General features: G+C 40.8%; 1 protein-coding gene across 6 annotated transcripts in view; it reads right to left on the bottom strand.

The window, feature by feature from the left end:
• Positions 1 to 22,328, bottom strand: part of sox6 (SRY-box transcription factor 6) — a 131,954-nt gene that overhangs the window by 36,405 nt on the left and 73,221 nt on the right. For all 6 annotated transcript variants that reach the window (XM_061742788.1, XM_061742784.1, XM_061742786.1 and 3 more), the window contains 3 exons: positions 18,239 to 18,411; positions 16,577 to 16,645; positions 2,573 to 2,693 (listed from right to left, as the gene is read on the bottom strand). In XM_061742788.1, coding sequence (XP_061598772.1) covers positions 2,573 to 2,693; positions 16,577 to 16,645; positions 18,239 to 18,411 — 363 coding nt within the window. The remainder of the gene's footprint in view (positions 1 to 2,572; positions 2,694 to 16,576; positions 16,646 to 18,238; positions 18,412 to 22,328) is intronic.

Below are 22,328 nucleotides of genomic sequence, written 5' to 3'. Positions count from 1 at the left end.
ATTCAATCCCCATTTAGTAGCAAATAAAATCACACAGCAGAAGTGGTTTCAAATAGTGCTAGCTTGGATGTGCAAGAGGTGCGCTGTGGTTATTTTTGCACCTCCTCTGATATCACTTTCTGTCTGTCTCATTTGCTCTGTGCTGTCTGTGACGTAGGATTTGGGGATAATAAATGGCTGGATGTCTTTCAATGTCATGTGAAACCTGGGGAGGGTCATGTGCCACATTATGACTGCTAGGGGGGTCTGGCGCTCCAAGGTCTGGGTCTTGGGTGCACACAGTCTGCCTGGGAGGCATTAGGCTCCAGGAGAACAGGCGCAGTGCCAGATCGGCATTGCTCTATATTGAAAAGGAATTGCATTTAAAACATTTACTTTTAAAAGTGGACATAGATGTTTCCGTGCCGAGAGTCTGGATTGTAAATGCTATGGGAGAACGAAGTGCAGGTGACGCCATGGCTATATTTCTGGGTTCCTGCAGTGCCATGGACCTCTATAACTCATAGATCTGCTGAGGGTTGGCAGATGAAGCTGTGACCTTTCTCAGGGAGGATCAAATGATGATGAATGAAATACACAATTTTTTCACTGCTTTAAATGTAATTAGCCAAAACATTTTGAAGAAAATTTTAAATGAAATAAAACATTTACATGTACAGTATATACATTATATATGTAGATAATAAAAAACAAACTGAAATGACCTTATTCAATTCAGTATATTTGCAGACAAACGTGCCGCCCAACTTGAATGACTTGAATAAAAAAAATGCTACATTATCAGAGAACAGTGTAAGTGTGACAAGTAGTAAAATGGAATAGCACCAGGAAACTCATCTGCCAGCAGGATGTCTATGAGGAGGACTGGCAGCAAAACCTAAGGACTATAGGGTCATTCTCCAGGTCCATTAGAGGCACCTCAGACTGAATGTCTGTGGAAAGAGGGTGAATAAACTGAACAAGTCCAACTTGTGTCTATTTGTTTAAAAGATGAGTTGGTGTCTCCATGGCGATGCTTGCCTACCATGCTACACCAGGCCATTGAGCACAGCCAGTGGATTGGGTGATGACTTACCACCATGGTTCCAGAATGACTGTTGCCATGAGAGCATCATGGGGTTGGGGCGGACATAAGCGGCGGTCCATGTGAGCTGTCTCATAATGACATCAGATTAGTGTTTCTTAGTCTTGGACATGAATGCTTGGATTCTCACTTCATGAAGAAAGGACACAGCAGCATCCTGTACACCCTGCAGGTGGTGATGATAACATTGTACTCCATGGGTCATATTGTGTAGAAATAATGGGAGGCTTTGAAAATGGCTCTCCTGACTACATGAGTCATTTCAAAACCCTCTTTCCTATTACTTTATGAACTCATGAATTATGCAAGGATCATACACATTGTGACCCCTGACCATGATTCCATAATAGCTCTTGTTATTTGAGCTAAAACATTTTCCTTGTCAAATGTTTGCAAAAAAGCACAGTGGTAAAAGACTCCCCCTCAGGCATTTTGTTTAAGCCGTCATGGCTCCATAGTTCCAAAGTAGCTGACTTTCTTTTTCATCTTGAGGTTTTATACTTAATTCATTAACTGCTCTACCACACCTTTTAATGCCGCTGACATCTGAGTGTTTATTTTTTCTCTTTTCTGTTCTCTTTCTTTTTTTGTGCTATTTTATACAAGATAAATAGTTTGCTTTTTATTGACTCAATTAACAAATCAATTGACACGTATACAAATGTTTTGAGTCTGTAAAGGGGTAGTCTGCTTCACAACCGGGAGCAATTTAGGCCCATAGAGCTTTCTTATATTTCATATGCGCACAGGGGTATGTGGTGGCACATCTTTAATTTTCACCAAGACACAGGGGTTTATGAGGTTACTGCTTTGGCAGGGCAACATGTTGCAACAATTTTTCAAAAGACTTTTTTTCCCTTTATTTTTCTTTTTTTCCAAGGTGGTGGAGCTTTTTTTTTTCTCAACCCAAAAGACAAAAGGAGAGAACGAGGCATGCTCTTACATGCAACGAAGACAGTTACATTGCGAGCAAACCTGTTCTTACATCATCCACACAATGCCTTTAAATAACTTTATTTTACTTTCACATATTTCTGTAAAAGGATATTTGTTTTGATGTTTCTAACAACCACACAAGGCTTATCTTCTGTGTTTTTAGATTTTTAACAATAGATACTTGAAAAATGATTACAGCCAGCACATAAAAAAGATGCTTAAACGTTGACAACATGTTTGCATTCCTCTGCTTGTGTGCCCATATCTATTGTTCCACATGGGCTAGAAGATTCCCAGTCCCTGTTCTTCAATCCATGTTCAGACAGAGTAGAGCTTGTTAGGGGCCACGAATATGAGCCAAGCATTTATTTATTTGTTTCCATGTGTTATGCAAGTTTGTGAACTTTTAAACCATCATTCTGAATACAAGTATAAGAAAAAAAAAGGCATAGCAAACTGTATAAGTATAAGAAAGAAAAGGCATAGCAAACTGAGATAGGGAAAGGAATAACTACATAATTAAAAAGAAAAAAAAAGAATTAGCAGGCATACCTGGCTTATAAGACATTCCCGGAGGGAAGAGAAAGCCTTGCTGGGCGGCAGCTGCTGCTGCTAGAGTGCGTTGGTCGTGTGGAAAAATGGGGATCATGAGCGGAGGCATGTGACCCTGGACCTGCTGAACAGATAGCGAGCAGAGATCAGAGAGAGGCCTAAGCATAGTCATGGTACACAGAAACACAGAACCCACTCAGAGGGAGGCCAGATCACAGCTCTTCCTAACGCGTGCTGACAGGGGACTCTGTGGCAATGACGGCGCTCGTGCGCTCACACACAATACCTGGCCCGAGCTACGCCGGTTCTTAATCCAAACCACAATTTCACCTCTGCACATCAAAGGCCCCCGCATACCCACACTTGCTCCAGCATCAGTTAGAAGAAGTGACATGCGGGACACAAAGCAGATAGGTACTGTAGTCCTCTATTGCTCCTGAGGAGCAGTAGTACACGTGTTGAAAGGAACATTTGCAGTGACCCTGGCTGTCACAGTAGATTCAGCTTGCCGACAACAAGATTGCTACATTTGTGCAGAAACAGAAATGATTAGCATGTACTATACATGCTTGAACACACACTCACCTCAAGGGAAGATCAACTATATACATGATGGTGGATGATCACTTAATGAGATGGCAAAAACCTGAAGATAATTCAGCTTTGACCAGTTAAAAAACAGCAGGCAGTTGCTGTATTTTATCTTACCATCTTACCCTGGCTGTGTTTCTCTCACATATTAACTTTCATCATCCACCCTGTTGCTGGTTTGCCTACTGGGAATAGCAGCTCAAACCCCTGCATTTGTGTGTCAAGGGTGGCTGAGTAGCTTATGTCTCAAAAATGTGTGTGTGTGTGTGTGTGTGTGTGTGTGTGTGTGTGTGTGTGTGTGTGTGTGTGTGTGTGTGTGTGTGTGTGTGTGTGTGTGTGCGTGTGCGTGTGTGTGTGTGTGCGTGTGTGTGGCTGGGGGCGGGTCCAGGGGGCACATGTTGCAAGTTCAATTTTTCTGTCATTCTCAGCTTCCTGAAACTGTATGATAGGGAGCAGCTTAGCTACCATGAGCTTGTAAGGGTTAATCTAGCACTGAGCCAGATCACCTCAGGGGAACCTGCCTGGAAAATGGGTTAATAAAGGTCATCCCCCAAAATAAACACTTTACAGAATGTTTCTCCATTTATCCCCCTTAAAATCAACTTGCAATAAAACAGGTCTGGGTGCAATTACTGCCGCTGCATTGGGGCATGAAATCAACCTGCCCCACGTTCTGGCTGAGCTCTGCTACGAGCTCCTCTTTTTCAGCCGGTGCTGCTCCCCCTGTAGACCCCTTTGCAGGAGTAGCTGCACCCAGTTTCTCTCACAGCTAGCACGCTAAACCCACTTTAGACAGCATTATTGATTTGTCCAGTGCTGCAAAGCTAGACTGAAAACTAAATAAACAGGGCAATTTTATGTCGACTGAGCTTTTACAGAAGTGCAATTGCAGAAGGTGCAAGACAGGAGAATAGAAAAGTATGTAATTCTTCCAAAAGTAATTCTGTGAAATATGCTGTTGCTGAAGAAAAAAATAAATGGCCAGAGAAACTGCGACAAATGTCCTTAAATAAAACATTGCTTTACAGGGATTAAGTTCCAAGTTTCCAGGCTGAATGGATGAAAGATGGAGCTTGGCCTTGCATGTATGGAGCATATGGAAAAACACAATAATTAATGTCACAACATGAGGTAGGGCCAGTGACAGGCGAGGATTGGGGGGGGGTTGAGCGGGTGACACTGGGGAACACAGCTTTTCTCTGTCTGCATATTTGGACTGTTAAAACAGATGGAGTCTGTTGCCAAATGTACGCTGGTCATATGACAAAACAGAATCCCTCAAGATCTTCTTGATGTGTGTTAGAAAGATGTGTTACATGGCAGTCCATATATTTTCATGATTTAGCCAACACGCACCAGCGGTAGCATGTTCTACAAAAACTTCCTCAGATATATAAAACAAAGCTTCTCTCATTTTATTTCGAGCTTCAACTTGTAACTTTTCTTTTTGCCTGGAGATTTGAAGCTTCAATCACTCTTTTAGATCAGGGATTCCAAGTAAAAACTCCATATGTGCAGCTTTAAAGCATATTGATTAAATGTTAAGGACAATCAGATATAATAAGAGCCAGCCCAAAAAACAACAGCCACTGCGCTACATGACGACCCCATCCAAAAGACATTTAAATGCTTGATAAAAAAAAAATTACACTTTGCCTTAACTGATTGGATTTTAATTATTTGAAAGGAAAAAATGTGATTTAATTAATTAAACAGAATTGTCCAAAGATTGAGACACTATATTTATACAGGATACGATAAGCGACTTCAGCTCAAAGCATCCGATACACGGATGATTCTCCTCCAGCACCAATAAATGACAAGCTCTAAGTGATACAATTTCATCCGGGATATCAGCTTTTATTACTGTTATTATTTTAAAATAGAAGAGAATATACAATGTGCGCCGAGGCGAAGACAGAGGGGAAATGTGCACTGAAAGGGAAATAAATGCACTGAGTTTCAATGGCTGTGATTTGCAGTAATGAGCTCCGCACATTAAAGTTTAATTTACAGCAACTAATGTCAGAGAAAGGCAAATCAAATTTTGAGCAGCTTCAAGGTGGGAACAAAAAGTAGAGGTTCAGATGAGCTGTCAATTAACAGCTGGTGCGCAGGCTGAGCTGATTCCTACATTTTCATGATTCCTTATGTTGTTATTCTCAAAATTGACAGTAAAAGTAGGAGAAAAAAGGTATATTTTCAAAACTAAAACAGAAAGGAGGAGTGTACAGATGTGCGGCCTCCACCCTTTCTGTTACTACCCCCCTCCTTTTAAGAGTTACCCTCAAGTTCATCTATGTGTGGGCTGAGTGCCCAGGATGTTTCTAATGCCAAGAAGATCTTGAGGAGTCGGAGGATGAAGTGGAGCAGATGTGAGAGGGGGGGGGGGGTGCATTTGGGTGGCGTCCTCCCTTTTCCTCGTAAATACAGCAGCATTGTTGTGCTGGCACTGCACTCTCCCTTTGTCTTAGCACTGCTAAGTACTGGATAATGTCATTTCACACCATCTGCCCCCAGACTTCATTAAAAATACATGAATGGGCTATCTTATGAGGAACAGGTGCTATTGTTTGTCCCTCAAGACCCGGCACTAAGGATCTGACTCGGAATACTTGAAGAGGAGCATCTGTAGTGATCAGTCAGACAGACTTGGCTGAGGCCCCGTCTCAACGAGTACGCGCTCCAACAGAGGTTTCAGGGGGAACTCAGCCGCCTCGCTACATGTATCATCAATTCAGATGACCTGATGGAGTCTGTAACAGGGCAGCAAGCAATCTGTTTCCCTTACGAGGAGATGCCGGTATTTGATAAATACACTCAACTTACAGCTGGGCTTCAAGTGGCGTTATTGTACAAGTATCGCAACAAAAGAGTTCTTTAAAATGGATAAAAATGTGCCTTCATGGTTCAGGCTCAGCTCACAGTTATATTGTTTCAACTTGAAAAATACAAATTGTAATTTGAATAAATGAATCTTAGCGAGAATAAATTAAACAAGTTAAACAAGAAATCATCGCACAAGCTCAATTGGCTGTTGAATTGGATACGATAGCCAATTTTATGGTTAGACTGCAGAGAGCGAGCCAGGAAACTCGCACATCTGATGTGTAAAAACACAGAGTGCAATAGACACAGTGGTCTCGAAGGAGGTCCCTTTATTGCTCCCTGCCTTCATATGCAATGGGAACATGATCAAACATCACATATGCATAAACAAAGACTCACAACAGCTTGCGTCTTAATACATACTTATTATATTTGCAATATGTTTGAATTTAAGTAGGTCCTTATGACAATAAAAAAGTGTTTTTTCATGTTTTATTTTTAACAAATAAGCCTTTACCTACAACATAAATCCAAGCTGCTACAAAACACTTCACACAAATGGAGATGTACAGCGCATTACAGCGCTCACTTGGGACCCTGTCAACACTGATGCTCCTCACTGTCCGTTACAGCCTCTGCAAAATACCCAGGAGGCCAGACGACCCCTCCTGGCTTTCCCCTCTGAACCCTTTTACACCTCCATGCACTGATTCACTCTTAGGTTAGCTGCTGACTGTTATGTGCAATGTGAAAGAAACTGTGAGGTATTTGTTTTTACTGTCACTATCAGTCAGTATTAACAAGATTGAAATTCAAAATGGGGGGAAAAGAAAAAAGATACGGTGTTGCCGCAGTGCTCCGTGGTTATTAGCTTAAAAGCACCTGTGAGATCTCTGGATCTTCAATTCTGATTAATTGCTACTTGACACCTTTTAACGCGCTTCTCACACAAATCCTTATCGTGGATATGATCTGCATTCATTTTCCACAAGCAGACTTGTTAAAAAGTGAAGACACGCCTAACAATAATGTGACTGCAAGTCGGAGTTCATGCTGATGATTCGTAATACTGATATGTCATTTACAAGACAGACATCTCTCACATTAAGCAACGATCACTATCATCAAGTGTCATTTAGAGGTGGATTCCACATCCCACTGGCGTGTAATTTTAATAAGATTCATGGGCCTCGCTAAATTTATTTTTCACATTTTCTGCAGGAGGCATTCAGTAATTTCACCCAAGGCGGATAGGCTCCAGCTGATTCTGTAAGAACTGACAGTTCACAACCCCCACGCCGCTACACACCAAACACCCGAGAGTAGAAATCACCTTTTGTGATCCATTTAAAGCGAAAGTGATCTTGAGCTTGCTGGCAAGTCTGGCTATATTCCAACAGCGGCACACAGTAAAACTGACACTAGACAGCAGGATATGCCTAACACCCGCCACTGTGTACACAGCCCACTGGGTGTACACTGTACTGCAGCCTAGCCAGGAGGAAAATCACTCAGTGGAGTCATTTCTGCGTAATACTTTGTAACTTCAGGATCTTTTTTCTCCCCAATGACAGATTTTGCTTTTTTTTTCTTTTTTTTCATTATTATTATTTTATTATTGACAACATATTGCTGCTGTTTCGCTGTCTGCTCACTGCTATTCACAGGAAGGTTGCATCACATGGCAGGCACATATCCAGTAGAGATGTGATGATGTTTGGATTTGTTTGTAACTAATGGTAATCATACAAACAGATCAATAGATTTTAAGCAGACTTTGATGCTCCAGACTCTTGCTTTTGAATAAAGGTCTTCATATTACCACCCACTCATCTGAAACTCATTATCCCTGCTTATTCTGCTCTGGAAATTATAGTGGGGTGGGCAAAAGCTCAGGAGAACTCCAAGTCACCAACAAAGAGCCCTTGTTGTGATCAGGTCTCTCTCCTTTTATCATCCTTCCCTTCTTGCATTACCCTTTAACACAAAAGTGAAAGACGGGCCAGTAGTAAGGACGACCTGTAAGGTTGTTCCAGGGTCTATTATCTGCTCTGATATTAGCAACTGCTTACTTAGGAGTATGTTTAAAAATGCAAAAATCTGAATGCGTTAAAGTGAGGGCTGTTTTGGAGGAAATGCAGCGAATCCAGACAATCGAGTGCGGCCAGGTCATCCAGAAGGAATAACTGATGGTGACTTCAGCTTCCACTAATTCCTTCCACACTACAACAAGCCTTTCTGGAAAACTGCCATTCCAATATGTCTCAATTGAGTCAACAAGGGCTTGAAAGCAAGGTGCACCCCACCCCAAATCCCTCCACTCTACCCGCTTCCACTTCAAGGCTCCTTTTGGCTTCCTCACAATCCTGGATACAACTGCAAGCGAGTATTTGCTTAGACTACAGCGCCTGGCATTTACAGGATTTCTGCCCAACGCTCAAATTTAATATAGCGATATTCTTAAATGCTGAAAGAACAAAAATAAAAGCCTGACCTCAAATGAGATTCAGAGGTTTAAAAAAGATGGACAAAAAGTAAAATACATTTACAGATAAGTTAATGCATATGTAAGAAGATTTAAATCATGCATGAATGCAAAAAGAAAATCTGAATTTATCGGCCTTGAACATTTGCTTCAGTAGAGAATAAATGTCAAGATAAGGCCTTAAGGTGTCTTCTAGTTTTAATTGGTGTAAGTAACCAGAGAAAGTTTTCATGCTTCAGCTCTCTTTTCGATTACACCCCCTTTAAAAAAAAAAAAACATTAATATGCATTGCATGCCTTCACAAAAATAGCATGGATTATATGCACACAGCAACACAGTCCTGCATTGCACTTCTTTTTTTTTTTTTTGGACAGAAATTTTTGCCCCACCGCAAATTTGTCTGACTCCCTCGAACAGCATATTCTTGTGTTGAATGAAGAGAAATGACATTCAAGTAGGGCTGGAGGTCTGCTTTGTTGTCCCGCATATATCCTGACTGTATGGACAGAAGCTGGTAAAGGTGAATTGGCTCAGACTCTCTCTGCAGTGGTGCAAAAGTGAGTTCCTAAAGAACATTAGACATGGAGTTGTCAGACAGCCAGCTACATCCATGTGAGGTGACCAGGGCTGGGAGAGTGGGAAATAGACGGATTTAAGCATGTAAGGCTTATGAAGTGATGTCTGTTCAAGGTTTGAACCCCCCCCGCCGTTTGGTGGAAGGATAGGGACAGAAAAGCTTTGTGTGTTCACTATTGTCTGCTTCTGATTTATAAAGCAACTGCAAACTTAAGTTTTCTCCAGACTTGGCATTACATATATATATATATATATATATATATATATATATATATATATATATATATATATATATATATATATATATATATATATATATATATATATATATATATATATATATATATATATAAATATAAATAAAAGTATTCAAAATGTATTTTAGAAATGAAGAAAAATCATGTTTTTGAGGTTATTGAGTTAATAAGACAAAAAAGCATGACTGCCAGTAATTTGCATGATTTGATTGTGCACGCCACATCTGAGTTTCCCCTTCTCTTTTAACAGACTGACCCTCCACTATTACCTCCCAGCTGCTGGGGCCACACAACACAACAGAGAGCGTTCTGTTGTTCGGCCAGAGAGCACGCCTGTCTGACGGTGCAACTTTATTAGACACGAGTGTGCTCAGACTTTCAAACATCCTCAGATTTCACCATACCGATGGACCACAGAAGCCAGTGTTTTAAAAAAAAGACGACAAGAGAGACAGCACAAAAAGGCTGTGTTGTAGAATGACATTTGTAGAGAAATGTCGAAAGTACATTGAAAAAGTAAATCAGGGAATTTGGATAACTGCCTTAAAAAGAAAGAAACAAATAAAATAGTTCATTTCATTGTGTTCTGTTAGGGAATGTATGGACTCTCCTCCGCCCCAAAACAAAAAACTCCTTTTTTTTTGCAATAGCCATGGGTTGAATGCTTTGCTTTGCCACCCTGGTCCTAAGAAAACATGCGCCCCTTTCTCGCTGTGTGTACACAGTAGAGTCTATTAATGCAGTTCCTTCTCCCTGTGAGTGCGCCCACTGCTGAGGATGATGGCCATGCAAGGCCAATGCAAAGACAAAACAGTTTGCACAAAATTAGCAGAGAAAACACCGTCTATGAGGGAGAGGGAGAGGAAACTAAGTCAACATCACACTGGTGGATTTGTTCTCCCTCACCAGACATTTTTTCCTTACTGGGGTTGGGGTACAATGAGTGTTAAGTGTAGCTGCTTTTCCGACATCCAGGGAAGGTTTGAGGAGCTCTAAACAGGTGCGGGGCTGTGATAGTGAGACCTAACGAGACAGCACTCCATTTACAGCATTTGCTCAGAATCGATGTTCACTTATTATCATTATTTAGCACCATGTAGGATTCAAAAGGCAAATTCACATTCCAGTATGGCAGATCATTTCTGCCTCATGTTGTCACTTGTGAAAGCTGTTAGAGAGCTGGAAGTTTGTGTGATAATTTAACCCGTCTCAGGGATTCTTCAGAAACCCCTCAGGTGACTAATTTTGAATAGACCCTCAGGTGTGATTTTGCATATTACAGCCATTCATGTGGCACCTCTCATATGGAGCCACTTAATTATCGCTGCTTAAACCACAGAGGTGTCTGAATACAAAGGCAAATTACACAAATGCCTGGCTTCTTTGTGTAATTTACAGCAATAATTAATCTGTGTTTGTCTACATTCTTACCTCATTGGCAAAGGAAGCACAAGCAAGCATATGTTTTGTTTGGAAGACACTGTCACTCTTGCCTAAAAGCAGACTTTGTTTTCATATATTATATATCAACTGCGTGATTACTTTGTGTCATTTGCGAACTGACACACCACCGCTGAGGGTGTTCCTCTCACACCTTTTGGTGCATCATTAAGTATTTACAGAGCCATGATGGCTTTACTGTTACAATTGCACATGACTTTGTTTAACATCAGCATTTCTTCTGCTTCCTGACAAGTAGTCACATTTCATAACTAATTAAATTGATCCCTCCGCCCCACCGATAGAGTCCACTAAATGGAATTATTTGTATCCAAGTGTCAATATATTAAATCACAGGGCTAATGAGTCAGGTCACTGCTTTCTTTTATCTTCAGTCTTGCATGTGCACATCTTCATCAGCTAACAGTCTCCTTAAATGGAGGATGAACATGCTGGACTGAGCCTCCCTGGGTGAAAGCCAAGCCTGCCTGACTAGGTTGTTAATGCCTTCACATAATCCTACTAGCGAACTAACACAGTGCCCCTCGACAAACACAAGGGAAAGAACAGGCAGCGCAGAAGAGTGTTGCACAGAGCACACTTAAAACACACACATTATCATTTCCCTGCTCTATTATTCTCTTATTATCATATTAACAGTTCCAGTCTAGCTGCGCTAATTGGGGGACTTACACATTCTCTTTAACAATGTCTATTTTTCTTTTTTTCAGCACAATAATGAGAGCCTCACACAGAGAAAATCTTTTGTGCTGGGGAGACAACAAAAGCATCTGAGAATACACAAATTGGCTTTCTTTATGCAATTACCATACGCCCATGTGTTTATTTAAACCCATCTGACTGATGTAAAATATTTACCATAATCGTGTAGTTTGGGAGATTATTCATTTCACTAAATTGGTAACCAAAGAGAATAGAAACATTAAAACACTGGACTGGATAATATGCAATAATTCTATTTAAAACAATAAAAAGAAAAAAAACATGATTATCAACTAGTTGTACTAAAAGGCAATTTATCATATGGACCAAAGAGTACAGAAATGTGCTTTGTTCATGCTGGGAACAGCTGTATAGTAATAGGCTTAATTCTCCCTCTGTAGTAAAATGCTGCATTTAGCTTTTGAGGATGGGAAGACTGAACACAGACCAATTATCTGTGGGAAACTGCCTAACAGTGGCAAGGACCTTACACTGGCCCGATGATTTGTGTTGCAACAGGACCATGACCCCGACCCCAACCCCCCCTCGGCCTACATGTGGAGCACGCTGGAAGGGCATAGCAACAAGGCTGTGAAAGACATTTAGTGGCACTGCTAAATCTGGAAGTGGGTTTTTATTGAATATGGAAAGAATGAGTTGACGAGTGTTTCTGGTTGACTTTGACACATCTGCAAAAAACGTCGAAGACAAAGAGCAAAAATCTGGGTTTTCCAAGTTATTATAGCATATTATGTTGCAATAACTTGCACCAATTTAAAAAGCTGGGCAGACGCAATGGCAACTAAATACAGAAGGCACATTTCTATGTAATTAAAATAAGAAAAATACACCACAACCACATTATAAATATTTTATGTGTTTGCAATTAAGGGAAATAGAACAATCAGTTGGGATCTGTTAGTACTTAGTAAAATATAGATTTATCCACCTTTTATTTTATTGTAAATTAATTAAAAGGAAATGGCAAAGTATAAGGTAACAAGTCTGTTTTGAAAGAATGGTTATATAAACTAAAAGACGCATGTGTCTACCTGTGCCCAATTTGACTACGTGAACAAATGCTTTTAAAGTTAAAATTTTTGGAAAACTATAAACAGGACCATGACTTCACTGTGTCACATGGATATAAGAATAAGATCACAAAATTAGGCCCAGACTTTAGTATTAGTTTTGTTTATTTTCTTTTCTTTTCAGAGCTTTAAGCTGTTTTCACACATGTGTCTGCTGTTCTCTGCGTCATCACCAAAGACATGTTTTTAAATCTACCATTAGATTGTCCACCTTGCAAATTGTTGCTAAATGCTAGGCATAATTTGAATTTCATCTTTCCTATCTGGGGACCTTTAGCACTGAAAGTCGGCCTGCATGCCCCCCTACTGTTTTTCTACACCATTAAAGACATGTGAGAAAGCCTCTCAGACTTTGAAGTACGCAGTGGACAACAATATACTGGCCTTTTTTCTTTTAATCTCCAGCTTCCCTTTTTAAATGGGAGAGATACACACATGCTGTGTTTGTGCATCCTTGTGGACGCAAGGTTAAAGGTACAAGGTACTTGCACAGATAATGTGTGTGTGCGTGTGTGTGTGTTCGTGTGTGAGTGAGTTTGAAGCCAGGCCATGTGAAGGAGGAGAACAACAGGTCAAAGGGAGAAAAACAGAACCAGCTCTGCTTGATGAGCAGATCATTAAAAGGTTTCAAAAACAAGAGCAGAAAGAAAAACTGTTGTTGACAGTGACCTTCACTGAAATTATGAGCCCTCAGATCTTGCATCCCACAGTGTACTTGGGGTTAGCAAATGAATGCCAGAGTCAATGACAAATAACAATGTCATGATATGTGATGTTTTAATGGATAAAAGTAAATAAATAAATAAAATGTTGTGGATTAAAAGTGTCCCTCTGTTTCATCTGGGGAGCTCTGCCTTCTCCTGCCTGCTTGTGAAGATAAAGTTCATGCTGACCTTTTAGTCGGTATTTCTTTGTGTATATCAGCGTGGATATCCCTCTGTTCTTGCATATTCACACATTCACCTCTGTGCATCTGTGTATTTGGCAAACTGTCTATGGCAGTCACATATGTTTTTATCCCTGCATCTTCAAATACCTAAACTGGGGTAAATTAATTAAAGAAAAGATGCATTTAACTGTCATGCACGCTTTACAGTTGTCTCCATTTTGTTGACCTTCCTGTATCTACACTGAACTTTAATTAAATTAGATAAGTAAGTTATTGTATAAACTAGTAATTTGCTAATATAGATATGTTAAATCATCACGTGTATCTTATAAAATCCTTAGTGGTGTTTCAAATTCTTAACTTTATCAGTTAATCTAATCCTTGGATTGAATTAGTGCCGAGATTATTTCAATGCTGAGGGACGGGCCGACAAAATTACAAAGACTCCCGGGGAAAAATGCAACAAAGCCTTGAGCTTCAACTTGTGATAAACCTCTAAAACGTCAATGCGCTATCTTAAAACAAGTGACATTGTAATCCTGTGGGACAAAGACTAAATCTCTCTTCCTCTCTTGCGGGCGCGATGAGAAAGGATAAAAAAGAGATGGCTATTCAAAAAGGAAACTTGATTGAACTCAACGCTGCCTTGCTCCAAAGCGCAGTAGCTCAATCTCAATAACCGCCTACTTCTGAGAGATGGGCCCTGTTGCAAAAAGTCCCTGAAAGCACACACATCGCATGGCAACAATAGTCTCCTGTTGCAGTCCCTATGGTTTTATTGTTTAGACTGTTTACAATGTCCACTATGTGATCCCTCACATCATCAATACAACAACCTTAGTAAGAGGGTCTCCCTTGGTGATTTTTTTCCTCCCCCTGAAGCCAAAACAGAAGGACTTTGATGGCACTAGGGTCTGCAATAAAGTTTAGTGCTCTCCATCCTTACAGCAGAGTAACTCAGTCTCTCAAGACTGCCTATCACTTTCCTGAAAGCCTGTGACATACAAGCTGGAAGCTTGTTTACAGAACTAATTAAGTCAAAGCTGTTATATATTAAAATGGCCAGGGCGGAGTGAGGAGACAGCAGTAATGAAATTAGAGTGGGAAAAAAATAAAAAAAGTTTAAAAAATGTTTTAAATGCCCATTACAGTCTTTCATCTAGCCTTCTCGACATTCCAACTTTAGAAGAGTGGCCATTTAAAACTATGGATTTTTGGAAGAATTAGTTTAGAAAGATGAGAAAAAAAATGTACAAGGTGAAACTTTACGTGCCCTGATTTGGGTGGGAAGATCCACGGCACACTTTGTCAGTGGGAAAGGTGGCTAAATGAGATCTGCGAGGAAGGACTTTATTTGTATTGCAGTTCAAGTGTTTAAAAGGGATAAGAACTTTCCTAATCACACTCAAGTCTCCACTCTCCACCTTCTTTCAAACCTATACTTCAAGAGGAATTATCAGGTATCATCTTGTAACTTTGTGATAAAATCAAGAGCTTTTAAAAGTGACTTTTTTCTTTTTCTTTTTAAGGCTGTGCCCTCTTCCTCATTGAGCATAAGTAAAGGGTCCTCTTTTATATAAGTAGTACTCATTCCTCAGCAGTGTATAAGGTACTTCATTTTAAAGTGTTTTCCACCCAAAGAGGCATGCTCTGTGCTAGTCTTTAGTGGAGTGTAGTATGGAATCATTTTTCCAATAAACTGTCCACTATTTAATTGAAAGGTTGAGGCTTGTGGTTTTGTCAAGAGTATGCTGAGAGTAGAGTGCAGTCTTTCTCTTGAGGGAGGTGTTTTGATGCCCTGACAACAAATCTGGTTGTTGCGAACTGCTGTCTGAGCAAAAGTTTGCTTTGCCCCCTCAGCTTCAGAAAAAAGACTGTTAGTAGCGGTGTCATGCCCCATATGAAGCAAATGAGAAGAAACCGCCGCTTAACAAAATACAACAAGTGGTTTTTCTTTTGAGGTATGTTATAAACCTAAAAAAAATTCTGGAAATGGTGACTGTGCGACCTGCTCAAAGTGATACTTTGACATGCAGGAAGAATATGTTGCATTTGAGTTTTGTGAAAAGAGAATGGGATATTGAGAGTTCTTAGTTAGAGGAACAAGCACAGGAGGAGGAGGTGAACGGAGAAGGATGCGCCTGACACCAAGCACACCCAGCTGGATAACGTTAGCTTCAAAAAGGAAACCAGGCTCACAGCCTTGACCACTACCAGTGACCAACCCTGGATTACCCTGTGCTGGCTGAACATATCCAGCAGCCTGGGTGGTCTTTCACTGCACCTCTGGCTTCTGGATGATGCCACGTTACTCACACACTAACAAACACAGAGAGCGTGGCAGTGCCTGGACTGAAGTATATTCAACATTTGATTTATATATATATATATATATATATATATATATATATATATATATATATATATATATATATATATATATATATATATATATATATATATATATATATATAATTATATAATTATATATATATAATAAATATAAAATATATATAAATAAATACAAAAATAAATGAAATAAAAATAAATAAATTAATAAATTAAAAAAATGCCAGCATTACAGGATGATGACAATGTCAGTTTCAGCAGCTCTTGTGCTGTGTGAACGCATTGCCCTTCTGAGACCAACTAATTTCAGAGGCATTTACCAGCCTCTTTCATGTCCCCCACCTCCCGGCTCTCCTCCATCAACAGGACTCATTAGCTGTTGTTACTTTTCCCCCTTTTTTCGTTCATTAAGATGTGCTAATTATTCGCCTCCATATTTTAAAGCCCTCCCGATTACCAAAAGGCAATTAACATTAGACGAAAATGATGAATGTTAGTGTGACACAGAAATTAAAGATAAAGAGATAAGAAATATAAAAAAGAGGGGGAAAAAGAACATTAGATGGTGGGGCTAACTCATGTTTTCAATGTTATTTACTTTAATGTCTAATTTCATTGATCTGTGCCACTAAACCCAGACATTTGGCTCACAGTGGCAACAGTGGTGTACCAATTACAGTGAAGAGGCAGAAACATTGCCGTTATCAGCATGGGGAAAGTAGGAGGTGTAAGCTGCTATGTTGTAGAGGGCCAACAGAAGTGCGAGCACTGACCTGGATCTGCTGCTGGAGGAGGTTGATTTTGTGCTGCTGCTGCAGGAGCTGCTGTTGTTGTCTTGCAATCTGGTTAGAAACAGTGGCAAAAGTGAGGAAATTGAAATATGATCAAAACTCACGTCAAGAAGAAAAAACCAAAGTCTTCTCATATTTGAATCCTACTTGATAAAACACAACATTGTTACGGTTTTGCTTGATGCGTGACAATTACATGTTGAGACAGATGACATACTGCTGGATGAAAAATGGATGAAGAGGGAACATTAACGTCACTCTTCTCACATGAACAAACCATATAGTTTCTTCATGAAGATGAAATGGTCTGTGTAAAACTGCACAGTCAGAATTTGTGGTATTAGAGAATAAATGATTTACAGGACAGACAAATGTGGTTATGATGGAGATTGCCGGTGCAGGCGGAGTGTGAGTGACGGAGGACCCTGCTGCCCCTGAGTGACGTGATGCCTCACCGCAGCGTCTCTCATCCAAGCACGGCCTCTTTCTACATGCTCACTTCATTGAGCATGACAACCGAGTTTTAAGTGTCATTTAATTTTCATTTTAAAATATAATTACAAAGTGCTCACTGTAAGATATCTGCCGTCTGCAAATGTGTCAAGATTAATTTGTGCTGGCTTCCTCATGAGTGTCAACAGTTAATTACTGTGTTGTATCTTGATGGCTTGATGACAGTCTAGCGCTCAGCGGGCTCTCCCCCTCTCCCCCGTGTCTCCCTCTTACTCCACCATTTTAAAAATGTTCTTCCATTTTAAAATAAGATCAAATACCTTATATCACTGCTCATTCATGCTGCAATGTCTACAAGGACTACAGGGTGGAGTGTAGTTTGCAGATGAACATCATTGATTGAAAATGAAATCAATACTGCTAATGTATTATTAGTGTACTATGACCAAACGTATCACTCCATGGTATATGGTCTATCTCTTCATTTGCCACATGAACGTCTGAGAGTGTGCCGAGAAAACTCTGAGTGAACTCCTCGCTAATAATTGATTCATACCCATTACGGTGGCTGGTGATAATAAAAGTGTCGTCAGTGTGGATAGTTTGTGTCCTTATTTCTTCCCAGACATTAACACACTTCATGGCCTGTGTTAATTTGCTGATTTGTACAATATGGCTCATTGGCCTGATTTGTGCTGCAAATCTAATGCCAGGCTTGTTCTAATAGGAGTCAATTTATAAGATATAGAGGACTTCCATGTTTAATATAACGTTTGATTCACACATCGCCTTGCATTTGTTAGTATAAGTCATAATAAAAATTGAAACCCACTACACTGCATAAATGTGGGTGAGAGAGCATGACCGAAATGTCTGAGGCAATATCGGCTTGACTAAATTTAACATTATTCCAAATTCCAAAGGAGAAAAAATGTATTGGCATATTTGAGGCATAAAATGTAGTAGTTAAGTAACAGTTTGCCACAAATGTATTTGATCAAGTTCATTATTAAGGCAAGAGGCGTAATAGAGCAGACAAAACTAAAGCAGGAACGGGAATGATTGCTGCAAATAATAAGAATTAAAAAGAGAGAAGCAGGATGGAAATGCTGACGGGGCAACAACTGAGGTGCAAACAGACAGAAAGAGTGAAACTGGGAATGTGAGAAAAGACAGAGAGCGGGACGCTACCTGCTCCTGTTGCTGACGGGCCAGCTCCATTTGCTGCCTCTGTTTCTCCATTTGTGAAGCGGCCAGCTTTTTCTGTTCATCGTGAGCAGCGAGAAGCTGCTCCCGTAGGCTGATCAGCTGGGTGATCATTGTGGAGAGCTGGTGCTCCTTTTCTGCCAGGCTCTCAGGAGTACCTGGTGAGAGGTGGAGAGGGGGGGGCAGGGATGTCAGAAGGTGAACGGATAAACAGAAGGCGTAAAGTCCTAAACATGAACACGGGTCTATGTCATTCACACTCGACAGAAAGCTTTCATAGAACCCATGACTTATTAAGGTGGGTGTAGACTTTTGGAAAACAAGACTGCAGAACGCTTCTGACTCTGTATACTGCTAAATATAGGAAAGTGACCATGCTGCACACACCGATCATCACATTGTGCCATTATAGTCTACACGATATTCAATACAAAGAAAACCACACAGGCAGCAACCGACTGCAGTGAATTCACTGGAAAGTGTTAAGGTCACACACAGCCTGGAGTTGATGGTTTTTGCTGGAGCTGGCGTTCACAGCTTTCAGAAGAAGAAAGGAAAGGAATTGTTCCCCACTCATGGACAAAGAGCTGCAGGGAGCTGTCAAACTGAGATGGCAGCTTCTGTTGGACTTCCAAAGGCTGTTAAAGAGAAAGTGTTAAGAGCTATTGTTTGCATTGGCCCCCAAACAAGGTTTTTCGATGTGGCGACATATCAACATATCACATTAGAAAGTAGAAATTAGGTATGTTGTGAACCATGTAGAAGTTCTGAATCCACCATGGCAATAATCCAAAAGAGATTTTGATCAAACTCCCACTCCCACAAGGAGAAAAAAAAGTAATGACAGACCAATTGTCCTTCTGCTCTCTCCACAGCTCCATGTCCACACTGTGTGCGATAGAGAGCAGAGCTCCACTGCTCTGCTCTCTCCTTCCGCCTAATCAATGCTAAGTGATTCTACCATTGACTTACACAGCCAACATAATTGCCAGTGAGAGGCTAGACAGTAACTCACTCTCCTCCCACTGCACTCCTATGTGACAAGCTGATCTGGGGGAACATGCACACACACGCACACACACACACACACACACACACACACACACACACACACACACACACACACACACACACACACACACACACGCAAAGAAAAACTGAAGAGACAGATTGAGACAGTCAGAGAAAGGAAGGTGGATAAAAGCAATGAGATCCAGATAACAGTACAGCCAAGTCTGGCCGGGGGCCAGCAGAAGCTGAAATCTTTCCTGGGTGTCTTCCTCCTGTCTTTGACCACATCTGTCTTGAGTTTCTCCGAGAGCTCCCAGGGGCCCTCTCCACTCAAACTATTTTAATTTGACTAAACACCTGATTTATTTTATCTCTCCGATGAGGAAAGCCGTTTGTCTTAATAGGGCCTGTCAGACTCCAGAACCCATTCAGGGCAATTTACTGGCAGGCTCGTCTGAACCTCAGTTCGCCCCTCGCTCTGCCTCTGCTGCCTGCTGCAATGGAAGAGAGCGGCAATTCTCCATTTATCCTCCCGACGAAAAAAGCACCTAAAAGCAGCTATTCATTGAGCCTGTGAGCAGTTTCCAAGGCCTGAATTGACTTCTTATTCACCCGACTACACTTGTTGTGAATGGCTTATCTGTAAAATTGATACAATCAGCACCAATTTTATTAACCTTTGGCTGTGTTCATGAAGGAGCTGCCTTTTGCAGGTCACTAGCAAGATACATCAGGCGATGTTACAATAAATCACTGCTGTCAATGCTGCAGCCGTAAGGAGGAGGAGAAATAAACACAGAAATGCAGAGAAGAAAGGTAGGATGTCAGGAGAAAAAGAATAAAAATACCATCTATGTGAAGCTTCCTGTCATGTCATGTCATGGATGACTTTGAGCACATCTGGAATCAGTGATGCCCTCCCAGCTTGAAAATGTACATATTTATCTGTAGTTTAGGATCAAGACAGCAAAAGGTCATACTAAATTGTAAAAAAAAAAGTTGAACATACAGCAAGTATTGTGTAGTTTGTTATTATATGCAGCATATGCAGCGAAACATTTGCTGAGGGTTCACAGACGGATCTGAAAGTGGGGTGCCTCGTTCTGTACCGGCACCTCAAGAATACCATCAGTGGGCTCATTGTTTTGATGCTGAGCTGAAATGTAGGACGCCCAAAGCATCGATGTGCTGCAATTTTCTATTTCAATCTTTTTAATGTGCATAATAACTGAAATGTCACCAACTAACAAAGAATGACTAAGAATTATGGTGAATGCTGAAGACATGATCTAAATACGAAAACACGGTGGAGGAATTTCACCTTGGAGACGGTACACAACTGAGCAGGAAATCAGACGCACATGTTTTTGTTGGCTGGTTAGTGTTAAAAAATCTCTTTCTTCCTGCCCTAAATTATGGATCAGCTTTAAAATGCAGATAAAACTTTTATTGGGTGGTACAGAAGAGGAGAGTCGTGGTCTGTGTCTGACCAGCCCGCTGACAAAAGCGGATGTTTCCTGCATATTGCATGGCTTTTAACAGCGGTGGGGCTAGGGTCTGCCTGTTAACATGTCTCCTCACATTGCACTTCCAATGGCAGACAGACAGCTCAGAGATGCCCTGGCGCTACATAAACCCAAGTAGCCAGGCCAGACTTAACATGTTGTGACATCTCCCCGGTAGACGACAGAGGCTCAGTAGGACAATACCAGCCTGGTGGAGGAAGTGAAGGCCAGGAGTGAGGGGTCAAGACACGCTGGCACCTTTTCTTGCAGTTTTCTCCAACCAACATCAAAAAGTTGAGATGGACTCATCGAAGGAGGAGACAGTAAAGCTGTGTTGCACAGTTTCAGCCCATTCAGCATTCACCTTTTGAGATTCCTGCCTCTTTTAAACGTCACAAAGTAGGGCAGAAAACATCAACGGGTGACTAAATAAATGATAAGAGAAAAACAAGCCGAGCCATGGTTGCTTGGGGAGGGATGGGGGTATTTGAGCCTTGGGGTCTTTGGATAAAAGGCACTTTGTAGGGGTGCGATTTGTTTTGTCCAATACTCACATCTCCCTCTCTCTTGGCTCCCTCCTCTCTGCTCTAATCAAGCAGTCTCTAATTTGGGTTCCAAGTCCAGTACCGGGGAAAAAGAAGGAGGCTTGTTACTTTGAAGAGTCCCGAGTGAATAACACAGATAAAAGATTCAGGCATAAAAAAAAGAAGAAAAGCGAGGGAGGGTGAGGGTGAAAAGGAGGAAAATCACAAGGCACCCTATTCTCTCCCCTTCCTTTGGTTAAGACAACTAAGCCATTATGACCAGCCCTGAATTGGGTTTTTTACCGCCAGAGGACTGGAATTTCTTTGTCTGTCTATCAGTCAGCTATTGTAGATGCTCCATATGCTGCAAACCCATCCTAAATAAATTAGGATTAGTCTAAATGCTGTGATTGTACCAAGCTGTATCCACACACAGAACGCACATAGCTTGAATGCCATGCGTGCTAAGGCTCTCTTGCCTTTTTCCCTCTTTCCCTCTCACAAAGTGCGTGTGAATGCAGACACGTGTGTACAGATGTGTCGAGCCCTGTTTCAATCGATGGTCAAGGTACAAGTCTGGGTAAATGCATGTGCATAAAGTCTGCAGCGACCTGACCCTTTGTCCATTCTTTCTGTAGAAAACACAAAGAGGCCAATTGAGTTGCAGCGAACTGCATCTGTCGGGACCTTCTTTAGTGTTCAAATAGAGGGATTTTTTTCATTGCTAAAACACTTCTTAAAAAAGAAAATGAAAAGAAAACTACTGCTTTCACACAAATATAATAGAGAAGCCCTTCTGCATCAAATTTACGTTTGTATCTATAATTGTATCTATTATTAAAAGATTTTCATCCCAAGGGTTTAAACTGGCATATAACCTAAATTAACAAGAGCTTTAATGTATCTTTTTTGCTTTTAACTTTGCACATTTGCTACAAGGCCATATATTTTTCCATGAATACAGTGTTAATGTGTCTCCATGTCATACAACCTAGACAATATGAGCAACAGCTGTTCTACCTGGCTTGCTGCCTC

Source organism: Cololabis saira, chromosome 2 (assembly GCF_033807715.1).
Source record: "Cololabis saira isolate AMF1-May2022 chromosome 2, fColSai1.1, whole genome shotgun sequence".
Lineage (NCBI taxonomy): Eukaryota > Metazoa > Chordata > Actinopteri > Beloniformes > Belonidae > Cololabis > Cololabis saira.
Note: the sequence above shows the minus strand (reverse complement) of the source record. Positions and strands in the feature narration are given on the sequence as shown.